This window comes from Pelobates fuscus, chromosome 2, assembly GCF_036172605.1.
Source record: "Pelobates fuscus isolate aPelFus1 chromosome 2, aPelFus1.pri, whole genome shotgun sequence".
NCBI classification, from domain to species: Eukaryota; Metazoa; Chordata; class Amphibia; order Anura; family Pelobatidae; genus Pelobates; species Pelobates fuscus.
In genome coordinates this window covers 272,304,682-272,316,687 of record NC_086318.1, presented here as the reverse complement: position 1 = coordinate 272,316,687, position 12,006 = coordinate 272,304,682, and the positions used below count along the sequence as shown (strand labels likewise).

At 43.9% G+C, this 12,006-nt stretch overlaps 1 protein-coding gene across 1 annotated transcript in view; it reads right to left on the bottom strand.

Annotated features, from left to right (window-relative positions):
* Positions 1–12,006, bottom strand: part of PCNX2 (pecanex 2) — a 3,673,975-nt gene that overhangs the window by 780,699 nt on the left and 2,881,270 nt on the right. The window contains exon 26 of the mRNA XM_063443387.1: positions 1,723–1,826. Coding sequence (XP_063299457.1) covers positions 1,723–1,826 — 104 coding nt within the window. The remainder of the gene's footprint in view (positions 1–1,722; positions 1,827–12,006) is intronic.

Genomic DNA, 12,006 nt, shown 5'->3' with positions numbered 1-12,006 from the left:
GATTCAACTATCTGATTACTTACTGTCCAGGCCACAAAATTAAATTTCTGTTCTGGACACACGTTTGCCAGAACACAGAAACAACTGAAAGTGGGTCTAAGAACTTAGGAGAGGAACTTAGTCAAAAGAAATATGCTGATCAACATCACAGTATATCTCCTAACTACTAAGAGTGTGATAGGGTTTAACTGTCTGCTCATCATATACGTCTGTGTACTGTCCAAAAACCTGGCCCATAAGTCTGGCCCTCTAAGTCCTGGTAAGATATCTTATGCATAGGATTCTACTTGCCTCACTGATTGCAAGTTAGGGCATCTGTCTTGACAATCACCAGGTCATGGGATTCTCCCCTGCCGTCCTGCAACCTGTCACTGCTTGCCTTTCTTCCATATCTGACTGGATGTCCTACCGCTTTCTGAAACGAAATTTGCTACCAAGGAGCATGTCTATGCTCTAGTAATTTCCTGCATGGATTATTGTAACCCTCTCCTAATTGGTCTTCCCAAAAGCCGTATAGCCATATTCCCAAAAGCCATACAGTCTGTAATGAATGCTGCCACCAGACTGATTTACCTCTCTAGTCTGTCCTCTCACACCTCACCCCTAAGTCAGTCCTTACATTGGCTTCCTGTATCCTATTAAAGTCAATTCAAAGTGCTAACCCAAACCTATAAAGCAGTGAACAATTCTAGCCCATTTTATATCTCTTTACAGATTTATAGGTATGCCCCTTCTCCTTCTCTCCGCTCTGCCCATGATCTTCTCCTGTCCGCTGCTTGCACAATTATGGCCAACTCACGCTTGCAGTACTTCTCACGGGCGGCTCCCTTCCTATGGAACAGCCTGCCTACCACCATCAGACTCTCCCCTAGTCTTCAATCATTTAAGAAGTGCCTTAAAACCCATCTCTTTAAGAAAGCTTATGGCCTCCCAGAGTAACCTCTACCTCACATACCTGTCTCTTGATCTTTACTCTCTCCTCCAGCTCTGCTTTACTCCCACCTTCTTTGATTGCTATTTCCTGTCCTAATGTGTTTTATACCCCACCTCCTATAGACTGTAAGCTTGTTTGAGCAGGGTAATAATAATTATAAAAATAATGGAATGTATTTATGGTGTTTGTTGTTAAATTTATGAAGACGTGGCAAAGACTGAGATTACACACTTCCTTCTAGCCATACCAATGTCTACTAGTAATAGGTACTGTGATAGGCTAAAAGCGGTCAGCTGACATTCTCTGCCAACTGCCCATTGCTGCTCAATCAAATGCTTTATTTACCCAAACAACACTAAGAAGATGGGCTGCAGAAGACTCATTTAGCAAACGGTTTAACTTTACATAGAAGTACAGCACCAGCATGTGTTGACATTGCTGTTAATCCTTTACTATGTATTATCAACCTCAAATTGCATATGAATAACCTTCATTACTTTATGCATTTCTTGTTAGAGACACACCTATTCATTTTTTTTTATGTGTAACTGTAGTTCAGTCAATCTCTGCTTCCTGCACTGGTGCGGTTTAAACCTAACCATCTTGTATTTTTTCTGTAAAAGCCTCCTATTAGTATTATTATTATTATTATATTAGATAAAATCTACCCAAGCAATTTTAATCAATATAAGCTGATGGTACATATATCCACATCCAATTATTTAAAAAAATTATAAAAACATATTTTTTTACAAAAATATATCCAAAGGAAACTAGTAGAGAGGTACCTGAAAGAGATGTGGTGTGCTGCTGTTCTTAGAACCCTCCTACCCAAAATGCACAATCCAAAAGACAGTGTTACCAGTGGAGAATCTTCATCACAATCAAGAGGCTGAAAAATAAATTATCACAATACATGTTTATACTAAAATTAAAAATTAAATTTTTATTACAGGATAAATTGGAAATTATATTTTATTAGAAGTAGATTATACATCTATTTTAAGATTTCAAAAGATTGTCATTTGTTTAATATTTAACCATATGTTATTACCATTCTATTCACAGTGTTAAAAAAAAACATTTATGTTTGAACAATAATAGAATATACTAGTGGAAATGTTGTTTTATTATATTATTACATTTCATATAACTAACTGGCAATTTAGGGAACGTGTGTGTGTGTGTGTATATATAAGCTGCCTAATGCCACTTAATTCACAAAGTCTCTGCTGAAGTAGGGCTGTATCATTACGAAACGCGTAAGACAAACTAAATGTTCAAGTTGAGTACAGCAATTGCCAGTTGGGATTTGAATGCGAGCATTCCTGTTTGCTTCTGACCCCGGACCCGCTGCTAAACATCATCCCGTGAGACCGGAGCTTACCCCTCAATGCGAGGTCTGAGGTGGAATGCACTGTGACATGCACGCCTTCCTCACCAGCTGTCAGGACATAGAGGATAGATCTACTTTTACAATCCTCATCCATCAGGGTTTGGACTAATGGTTCCCTTGCTGAATTTATTCCCTATGCACTGGATAGTTTGCTATACTCTGATTTTTATTGTTATTTTACTTGGAATATTTTTAATAAATTTATCTGTTTAATTCACATTTCCAGCTATTTTTTATAAACACTGTGACACAGCTGCGCTTTAGTATTGAGCAATCCGTTCCTCATACTGATATGCTTTGCTACAAATTATAATTATCATATGTATTAAGGCCTTTTTGGCCTGTAATTGTGGGAGGGGCGTATGACACACCTCCTTCCCTTACCTGACTCCATACCGTTCGAGGTCAGCGCTGCATGAGGATCCACTTCCTGTTTCTCGCACGGCGCCATCTTGGTTTTTCAGAAACCCACAATTTTCATCACATGTAGCTGTGTCCAGGAATCCTCTTGAAGGTCTTTTTCCGCCCGTCCAGCTCCTCGTGACTCTGGTCTTCGTCGAAGATAACGTCCCAGGGACTTCAAAATCGTAAGTCCGATGCCTGGATTATTCCCACAGTGTCCCGTTTTCAAATGGGTCCTCTCTTTACGGCTCTCCGGCTTTACGGCCAGGTCGCAAATCAACGTTGTTTCCCATTTCGGTTAAACTTTTCGTGCCATAAACCTTTGGGTATGTTCTACCGTATGGTACTCATGTTTCCTAACACCATTTCGTTTCATTTCGTTTCGTTTCATTTTACCGTACGCACTCATTCATGCTGCTTTCCGTTCGGTTGTTTTCACTCTGTATACAAATGTCTTTCGGCTAGGTTGGTCGCAAGGTTTTGACGAATCACACTGTTCTTGCTATTTCATTCTAATCATGCTTTCGGCAGTTTTGCTTAGTTATGCACGCATTCGTTTCACATATTTCATACGGCAAAATCCGTTTCGGTTTTATATTAAACCAAATTCGGTTCATCTACCTTTCATGTACTGTCATAAATTTGTTTACATCAGTTATACTTTCATACTTATTCATACGATCCTAGGTTTATATCTTGTTAAATTTTCTCATGTATATTGTTTAGATTATAGTTATTTTAAATTACTAAATTGTAGATATTACATGTATATTACAGTGATGGTTTAGCCTCCGATTATGGCTTATTTCTAAGGGTTTTATGGAGATCATGTTTTTATTACAACCATGTACATCATGATTACATGGCACTTACAATTTTCAGGCCATTCTTGGCATACTCAGACGACATACCACGAGTATTCAAGAACACGGGTTGAATCACACGCTTTGGTTCAACCACTCATACGCCACGTTACAACATTTTATGTTTCAGCATATTGTCATTTCACATAATTTTTTCAACCACACCCACATCATTCCAATTTCACTTTCTGCCACGGCACATATATATTCAATGCATGATCAATTCCATCCCTCCCTTCACCATTAACTGCACCAAATCCTAGCATTTCCCAGATCAGTTAATGACATGCATATCATCTGGTCACCTTCTGTAGACACACAATACACGGCCAAGCCCCTGCTGCCAGGTTCAGACTCAGCCTTACGCATATCACTAAACAGGGGCCAGTCATGTCACTACCATACTCATAGACTTTTATACCTCCAGCACATACTGGTAGAAGCCCAAACCCTAGCCTATACAGACTACACAGGTCTCACAGGATCTATTCTCACTCCATCACATTTTGTTTCTACCCATTTAGGTTTATCCAGGTTTGGTATACCTGTCGAATCTCAAAAACTTTATACATACTACCAGGTACGTAAGCCTTCTCACGTTGTAGTTCACATACGTTTCATTCTCCCTAGGCCATAGAGTACTGGCAAGTTAGGGGTATAGGCCCAAATAGGTATTTCCCTTCTTGGCATTCTGCCTATCGTTTAGTGGTCCACGAGGCCAACACCCCGCCTCAACGTTTCGGAGGCAAACACCATCGGGCCACACGTGAGTTAGCCGCCTCGCAATATTATAGAGAGGGCCTCACCTGTCACTCCCTCCCCCTGTTTTCTTTTACCACCACCGAGAGGCCTACAATTCCTGCCACTACGACGGGTGGCCTCAATATCCACTCGCGCCAACGCATAGATAGAGCCTCTCATAGCCACTTGGCAACTAGCAGGGCCTCACCTGTCACCAAACAAGATACATTTTTCGCCTTTCCGGCCTAGTTAGCCTGCCAGTACAACCCCTGGGTTTCCATACACTAACCAAATATTTTGTCATTTAGTATGTCTCAAGAAGGGGTAGAGGATTTCTCCCTACCGGGCACTCTGGCTAGAGCAAACACCCCATCACAGGGAGGAGAGGTGGCTAGTCCAGCATTTTTCAGGTCATGGACAATCCCTTGCATAACCAATGAACTCAGGAGACAGCAAATCCCATTCCCCGCAACAGCAAGGAAAGCGGCACTCTACAAGTTACTGCACACCTCAACCGATAACACTGATGCCGGGGAAGGGACTAGCCAGTCTAACCCGGGAGATATACACGGCATGCTCTCATCCCTCATGGCATCCATGAGCCAGGTCAATTCCAGGCTGGAGAAACTCAAATCGGTCACTACAGCCCTTACCATGTCTGGGCAGGCCGCTGCGACCCCTCCAGCACTGGTCGAGTTGCAATCAGTTTCTCCAGCCCCCACCTCGGATGATCAAGAGGTTAACCCTGCCCATATGATACCTGAGCACCTCAAAAAAGATATCCTGGAAGGTAAAGATATCAACTTGGCTTCACTGCTGATTGCCTCCCAGGATGTGGTGAAACATAAGACTTACGCTTATGACGATATTTCTGTGGTGGTCAAATCTAGGGATGCCTGCTTAAATAGGAAACTGACTTTCCCTGAATTTGTGTTGACATTTGGCCTTTATTGTGATGTTATCTGTGCAGTATATCCCCACAGACATGAGGAGTTTGATTTGTATATGCACAAGCTGGTGGATCTGGGCAACAAATATGGTGGCTAAGCTTTCTATGATTACCATAGATCCTTTTCTGCTAAAGTGTCTGGCGCTTTCTCCCAGTACGGGACAAGGTCCAACTGGAGCAAGATTGATACGGTCATTTTCTGCAGACACTTTGCAGGTCTAAGAACGCCGGCTTGTGCATACTGCTCCTCCATGGCTCATACGGCTAATTTCTGTCCAACCACTGCGAACGAACCTACCCCCTGGAAGGGCACTAGTTCCGCTGGTACTACAGAAAAAACACCCAAAGACAAACTGGGACGGCCTATCAAGTTTCTGAGCAAGTCCCAGATATGTAATAATTTTAATGTCGGATCATGTAATTACAGTGGATGTCGGTTATTGCATATATGCTTAAAATGTTTCAGGGCACATGCTAAACAATACTTAACGTCGATAAACATTTCTATACTTACGACATTACTGTCACATCATCCATCTAGACATTTGGTAGAATTCATTATCTCTGGTCTATCAGAAGGAATCCACACCGGTATCATACACATGCCTTCCGGAATCCTGGAATGTCCAAATTTACAATCTTCCCAACAAAACCCTAAAGCTGTGGCAGCACTCATAACCCAGGAAGTCAGAGAGGGTTTCCTATTGGGGCCCTTCCAGTCCCCTCCTTTCACCACATGGCGGACAAACCCCATCGGTATTGTCACGGGGAAATCTTCCCACAAACAGAGACTTATCATCGATCTATCGGCACCACACACCTCTGCCACTCCTAGTCTGAACTCCCTCATACCCTCTGAGGAATTTTCACTGCAATATTCCACCATAGATTACGCCATTACGGCTTTCATGCAGGCAGGGGTTGGAGCATGGCTCAGTAAGACCGATATCACAAATGCTTTCAAATTACTGCCTATCCACCCTACACTGTGGCACCTACATGGCATCAAGTAGGCCGGGAACTACTACTTTTTCTCACGTTTAACTTTTGGTTCCAAAAGCAGTCCGGCTATATTCAACGTATTCGCCGAAACCCTATGCTGGTTATTACTAAATATAGCCAAATGCCCTACAGTTATACATTATCTAGATGATTTCTTACTGGTCGAGGAGAATATTTCCGCTCCCAGAAGCCTAAAAGAAACCATCAGTCTATTCCAACAGTTGGGTGTCCCAGTCTCCCCCACCAAGACCGAAGGACCAGATACCTTCATCACATTCCTAGGTATCATACTGTCAGGGTACCTGTGGTCTCTACCTCCAAAAGAGGTAGAGACTTAGCTGTTCCACCATCCAGACGGTCTGATGACTCCCTTCCCCGCGGTCTATCCGGTCATGCAAGGCCGGCCGCGAGGGAGTGACTGCCTTTTACACCATCTAGGCAGGAAGTCATCATCAGGACACTCCCCCGGATCGACCTGTCAGTCAATTGCTGCAGGACCAATCAGGACGTCTCGGAGGTGTGGTTACTGCTCTGAACAGGGTATTTAACAGAGCTTCCTTCATTAGCTCATTGCCCTGTCGTGGTTCTAGCTTGTTCTAGTCACTCAGTGCTTGTGTATTCTATTATCCCTTTTGGTTTTGACCCGGCTTGTTTACCTTACTCTGCTTATCTCTGTTACCCTTGATTCGGCTTGTCTCTCGCTTACCTGTCTTCTGTTACCCTCGACCTCGGCTTGTCTTTGACCATTCTATACGGTACTACTTACGTTAGTCCGGCCATTCTAAGGTCCGGTATACGTATCTGGCTACTGTTTGTACTCTGCGTGTTGGATCCCTGTCCCGATCCTGACATTACGACAGGGCCAATGGATCCTGCAAGTACAAACAGTCAGCTGGCTTCTCCTGATCCTAGGTTTGAAGCCATGGATCACAGAATGGATCAGATGGCGCTTGCGCTACAGGCTCTATTATCTCATGCCAATAACCCACCAGAGGAGATACGTAATACCCCTGTTTCTCCTGTCAGTTTAGGTCTAGAGGTAGCCACAGTGGGTGCTTCTTCTCGCATTACCCCCCCAGTACGCTATGGTGGGGCTCCTGAGAAGTGTCGTGGTTTTTTAAACCAAATTAGTATCCACTTTGAATTGCAACCCCGCTCTTATCCTACAGATAGGGCAAAGGTAGGATTTATTATCACCCTACTTATTGAGAAAGCTCTGAGATGGGCCAACCCACTATGGGAAAACGATAACCCATTAGTGTATAACTATAACGCATTTGTAGCTGCTTTTAGAAGAACATTTGATCCTCCAGGTAGAAAGGTTAATGCAGCCAGATTACTGTTGCGCCTGAGACAGGAGAACCGAACACTGGTGGATTATGCACTAGAGTTCAGGTCTCTGGCGTCAGAAGTCAAGTGGAATGAGCAGGCGTATATGGATGTATTTTTGAATGGCCTATCTGAAGTAATCCTTGATGAGGTTGCTACCAGAGAACTCCCTGAGAATTTAGAAGATTTAATTTCGTTCATCTCTCGTATAGATGAACGTTTAAGAGAGAGACAGAACACTCGAGAGAGGAACCGGAGACCTTCTTTTAGCTTAGCCCCCGCTTTTCCAAGTCCTGACTCCACGGTATCTTTGCTTCCTGAACCTATGCAGATAGGTTATACCCGCCTCTCTGAGGAGGAAAGACAGTACAGGAAAAGAGAGGGTTTGTGTATGTATTGTGGAGCCAAGGGTCATTTACTCTCGAACTGTCCTAACCGTCCGGGAAACGCTCGCACCTAAGTCTCTCTAGAGGACAAGCCTTGGGTGTTTCTATTTTGTCCTCTACTCCTAATTATAAAGATCACAGGCTCCGAAATTCAGCCCTCCTTGTTATCCACAAGTATACCATGCGCTCTCACCCCACAAATCTAGAGGTGTTTCTATACTGTTTCACCAAGACTGGGTATTTCAGCAGTCTACATTATATCAGGATACACAAGGCAGACTATTAATTTTAGTAGGTACAATGAATGGGATTATGGTGACAATAGCCTCCCTCTATGCCCCCAACGAAGCTCAAACCCCCTTCCTGCACAAAGCGCTCAACAAAGTAGAAAAACTCAGGCAAGGCCATACCATTATTTGTGGGGACTTTAATTGTACTCTAGATCACAAACTGGACATACAAAGAATTCACAACAAGCAGCCTTCACACCAAGCCACATCCCTGAGCCGCAAACTGTCCACACTCCTCCACACGCACAACCTTTATGACACTTGGCGCAATCTGTTCCCGAGTGGGAAAGATTACACATATTTCTCGCATGTCCACCACGCATATTCACGGATTGACATGTGCTTGGTAGACAACATAACACTTCAAAACGTAGCAGATGTAGAAATTGGCACTAGAACATGGTCGGATCACGCCCCGGTCATCACCACGTTCAAAACCTTATATCCAGTGAGGGGCAGAAGCACATGGAGGTTAAATGAATCCCTTCTAAACGATATCCCACTATCATGCAAAATAACCAATACTATCAAACTGTTTTACGAAGACCATGCTACAGATGGGACGGACGTCCCAACTCAATGGCTGGCCCTTAAGGCAGTAATGAGAGGTCTACTCATACAAGCGGGAGCAATACGCAAAAAGAGAACCAACCAAACCAGGGAACGCCTTCTAGAGGAGCTCAAACAAACCGAGACTAAAAACAAACATAACCCCTCTAGAAAATTAACTGCCTTAAGTACCCGAATAAAAGCAGAACTACACGCCATGTCCCTACATGCCTTGGAACAGAACATGCGCAAACTAAACTTAACTCACTACATGCAAGGCAACAAGGCCGGCAAATTATTGGCACGCCGACTGAAGTCCCGCAGCCTCCAATCTAAACTCCCATACATGACCTCATCAAAAAACACAAAACTCTACAATCCTCAAGACATAGTGGAGGAACTGGCATCCTACTACGATTCACTATATAACCTTAGTAGTGCAGAGAACACTCACCAGCCCTCCAATTCGGAAATCCGAGACTTCCTCGAACTAGTAGACCTTCCCTCCCTAACAGACGCACAAAAAAACTCCCTGCTGGCACCATTCACGGAAGCTGAAATACTACAAGCCATTAAAACACTTCCCAAACACAAAGCGCCGGGACCTGACGGCTTCTCAAACTTCTTCTACATTAAAATGGCCACACACATCCTACCACATCTTACAACCCTATTCAACCACATCAAAAACACGGGGAACATCCCGACTGAGATGCTCCTAGCCCATGTCGTAACCTTGCCAAAACCTGGAAAACCCTCCACAGAATGTCCCAACCTGAGGCCCATCTCACTACTAAACGCAGACACCAAATTATATGCGAAACTCCTGGCAACACGTATAAAGCCAATGTTACAAGACCTAGCCTCCCCTGAACAGGCAGGATTTGTCCCATCTCGACAGCCAGGTGATAACACACGACACTTCCTGAATTTAATTCAATGGGCGCATACTTCCCAACAACAAGGCTTACTGCTGGCACTCGACGCTGAAAAGGCGTTCGACCGCCTACATTGGGGGTACATGACAGCAGTACTGACCAAGCTAGGATTCCCTGAACCATTCCAAAAAAGCATATTAGCTCTATACTCAAATCCCACAGCCAAAGTTTACAACACCGGGTTCCTCTCAAGGCCGTTCCCAATAACCAACGGCACAAGGCAAGGTTGCCCTCTCTCCCCGTTGATTTTTATATTATGCTTAGAACCGCTGATCACACACATAAAACAAATGAACGATATCAAAGGGATTCATACCCCCTTAGGACCCATGAAAATTGCACTGTTCGCAGATGACATCTTGCTGTTCATCACTGAACCTTCTCACTCCCTCCCTCATCTCCTACACTTATTAGACAATTACGGCAAAGTGTCATACTACAAAAACAACGCAAAAAAATTGCAGGCCTTAGCGATTCGTCTGCCTCATGACGAACTACTATCCCTCCGAGCCAAATACCCCTTCGACTGGCGCAAATTCTCAATCTCATATCTGGGCATCCAGTTACCTACTTCACTCTCTTTAGTCACTAAAGTAAACCACGACCCCCTTGTGCAAAAATTGGACCTCCAACTCAAACAGTGGGACGACAAAGGGGCCTCATGGCTAGGTCGCATAAGCACAGTTAAAATGATGATATTACCACACATCCTATACCTCTTCCGCACCCTCCCAATAGCGATCCCAAACACGATAATAAAAAGACTCCAATCTACGATTAACGCCCACATATGGAAGAGGAAACCTCCACGAATTACACAAAGATTAACATGGAGGCCTTTCTCAGGAGGGGGCCTTGGCATTCCAAACATTCAGCTATACTATAAGGCAGCAATCCTGGCACAGGGCATATCAATTCTAGAAAATAAAACACCTCCCTTATTGTTAGCACTGGAAAACGCCTGCATGCCAAGAAAAACGGTGGCCGATGCCCTATGGGCGCGCCAAGACCTACGAACGAAAAACACCTCTATACTAGCCCCAACGGCGAATCTACTCCGCATATGGGATCAAACATTGTCCCACTTAGACATTTGTAAGGACCTTTTGTACGCAGCGCCCCTAAAAACACTCATTCACCTTACACCAGACTTAAACCTTGATCAGTGGACAGAGCACGGCATATACCGTATCAGCACCCTTCTCGACAAGGAGGGAGTAATACCATATCCAACCCTACAACAATCATTCAATCTACCATCAAAGGAACTATTTACATATCTTCGCATAAAGAATATACTACAACTTCACAAATTACATAGAGTCAGGCCCACAAGACCACCACCATTCGTTCTCAAATGCCTAGGCAGACTACAAAACGCCAAAACACTTTCCTTATGTTATAATTCCCTCATGAACGCAGGGTCTAAAGATACACCCTCCTACTTAAAAGCGTGGGAGAAAGACCTGAACATACAGGTAGACCAAGCCTCTTGGACGACAGCATTGGGCCAGATAAAGAGAGCTACACATAGCGTAAGCCACAGGGAAGCGATCTGCAAACTAGCAATGAGGTGGTATCTAGTACCTGCACGCTTAGCACATATCTACAAGAATACCCCCCCAACGTGTTGGAGGTGCCACAGTGAAATAGGCACGCTCCTCTATATGTTTTGGTCCTGCTCGATCATAAAAAAATTCTGGTCCGAGGTGGAAATACTTCTAGTACAGAAGTTACACATAACCGTACCAAAGTCACCGGAAACCTACCTCCTGCATATCCTCCCACACTCTCTTAGGGAAGACGAACTACACATATTCACCCATTGCCTCATTGCGGCAAAAACTGCAATAGCCTATAGATGGAAAACACCACTTAGTCCTAACCTCTCAGAAGTTATCACTCGCATTGACACGACGAGTAGGTATGAACAGATGGCCAGCCGCCTTGACAATAGGGAACATACATTCTCTGCACGTTGGCACAGATGGGTTCAATTCAGAGCTCAACAGGAGCCTCCCGAGAACATTCCACCACACACCAGTAGCTAACCACTCCACAGATAGATCTCTACCTCAAACTGGGCAGACGACCCCCCCTTCACTCACAGTTTATGTTGATGTTTAAATTTTAAGTACATGTATTAATCTGCCCACAGCAATAAGGATCAGTTGTCACAATATCTGTGTATGTTACAATATCTACCTTGCAATGTATTTACATGTAT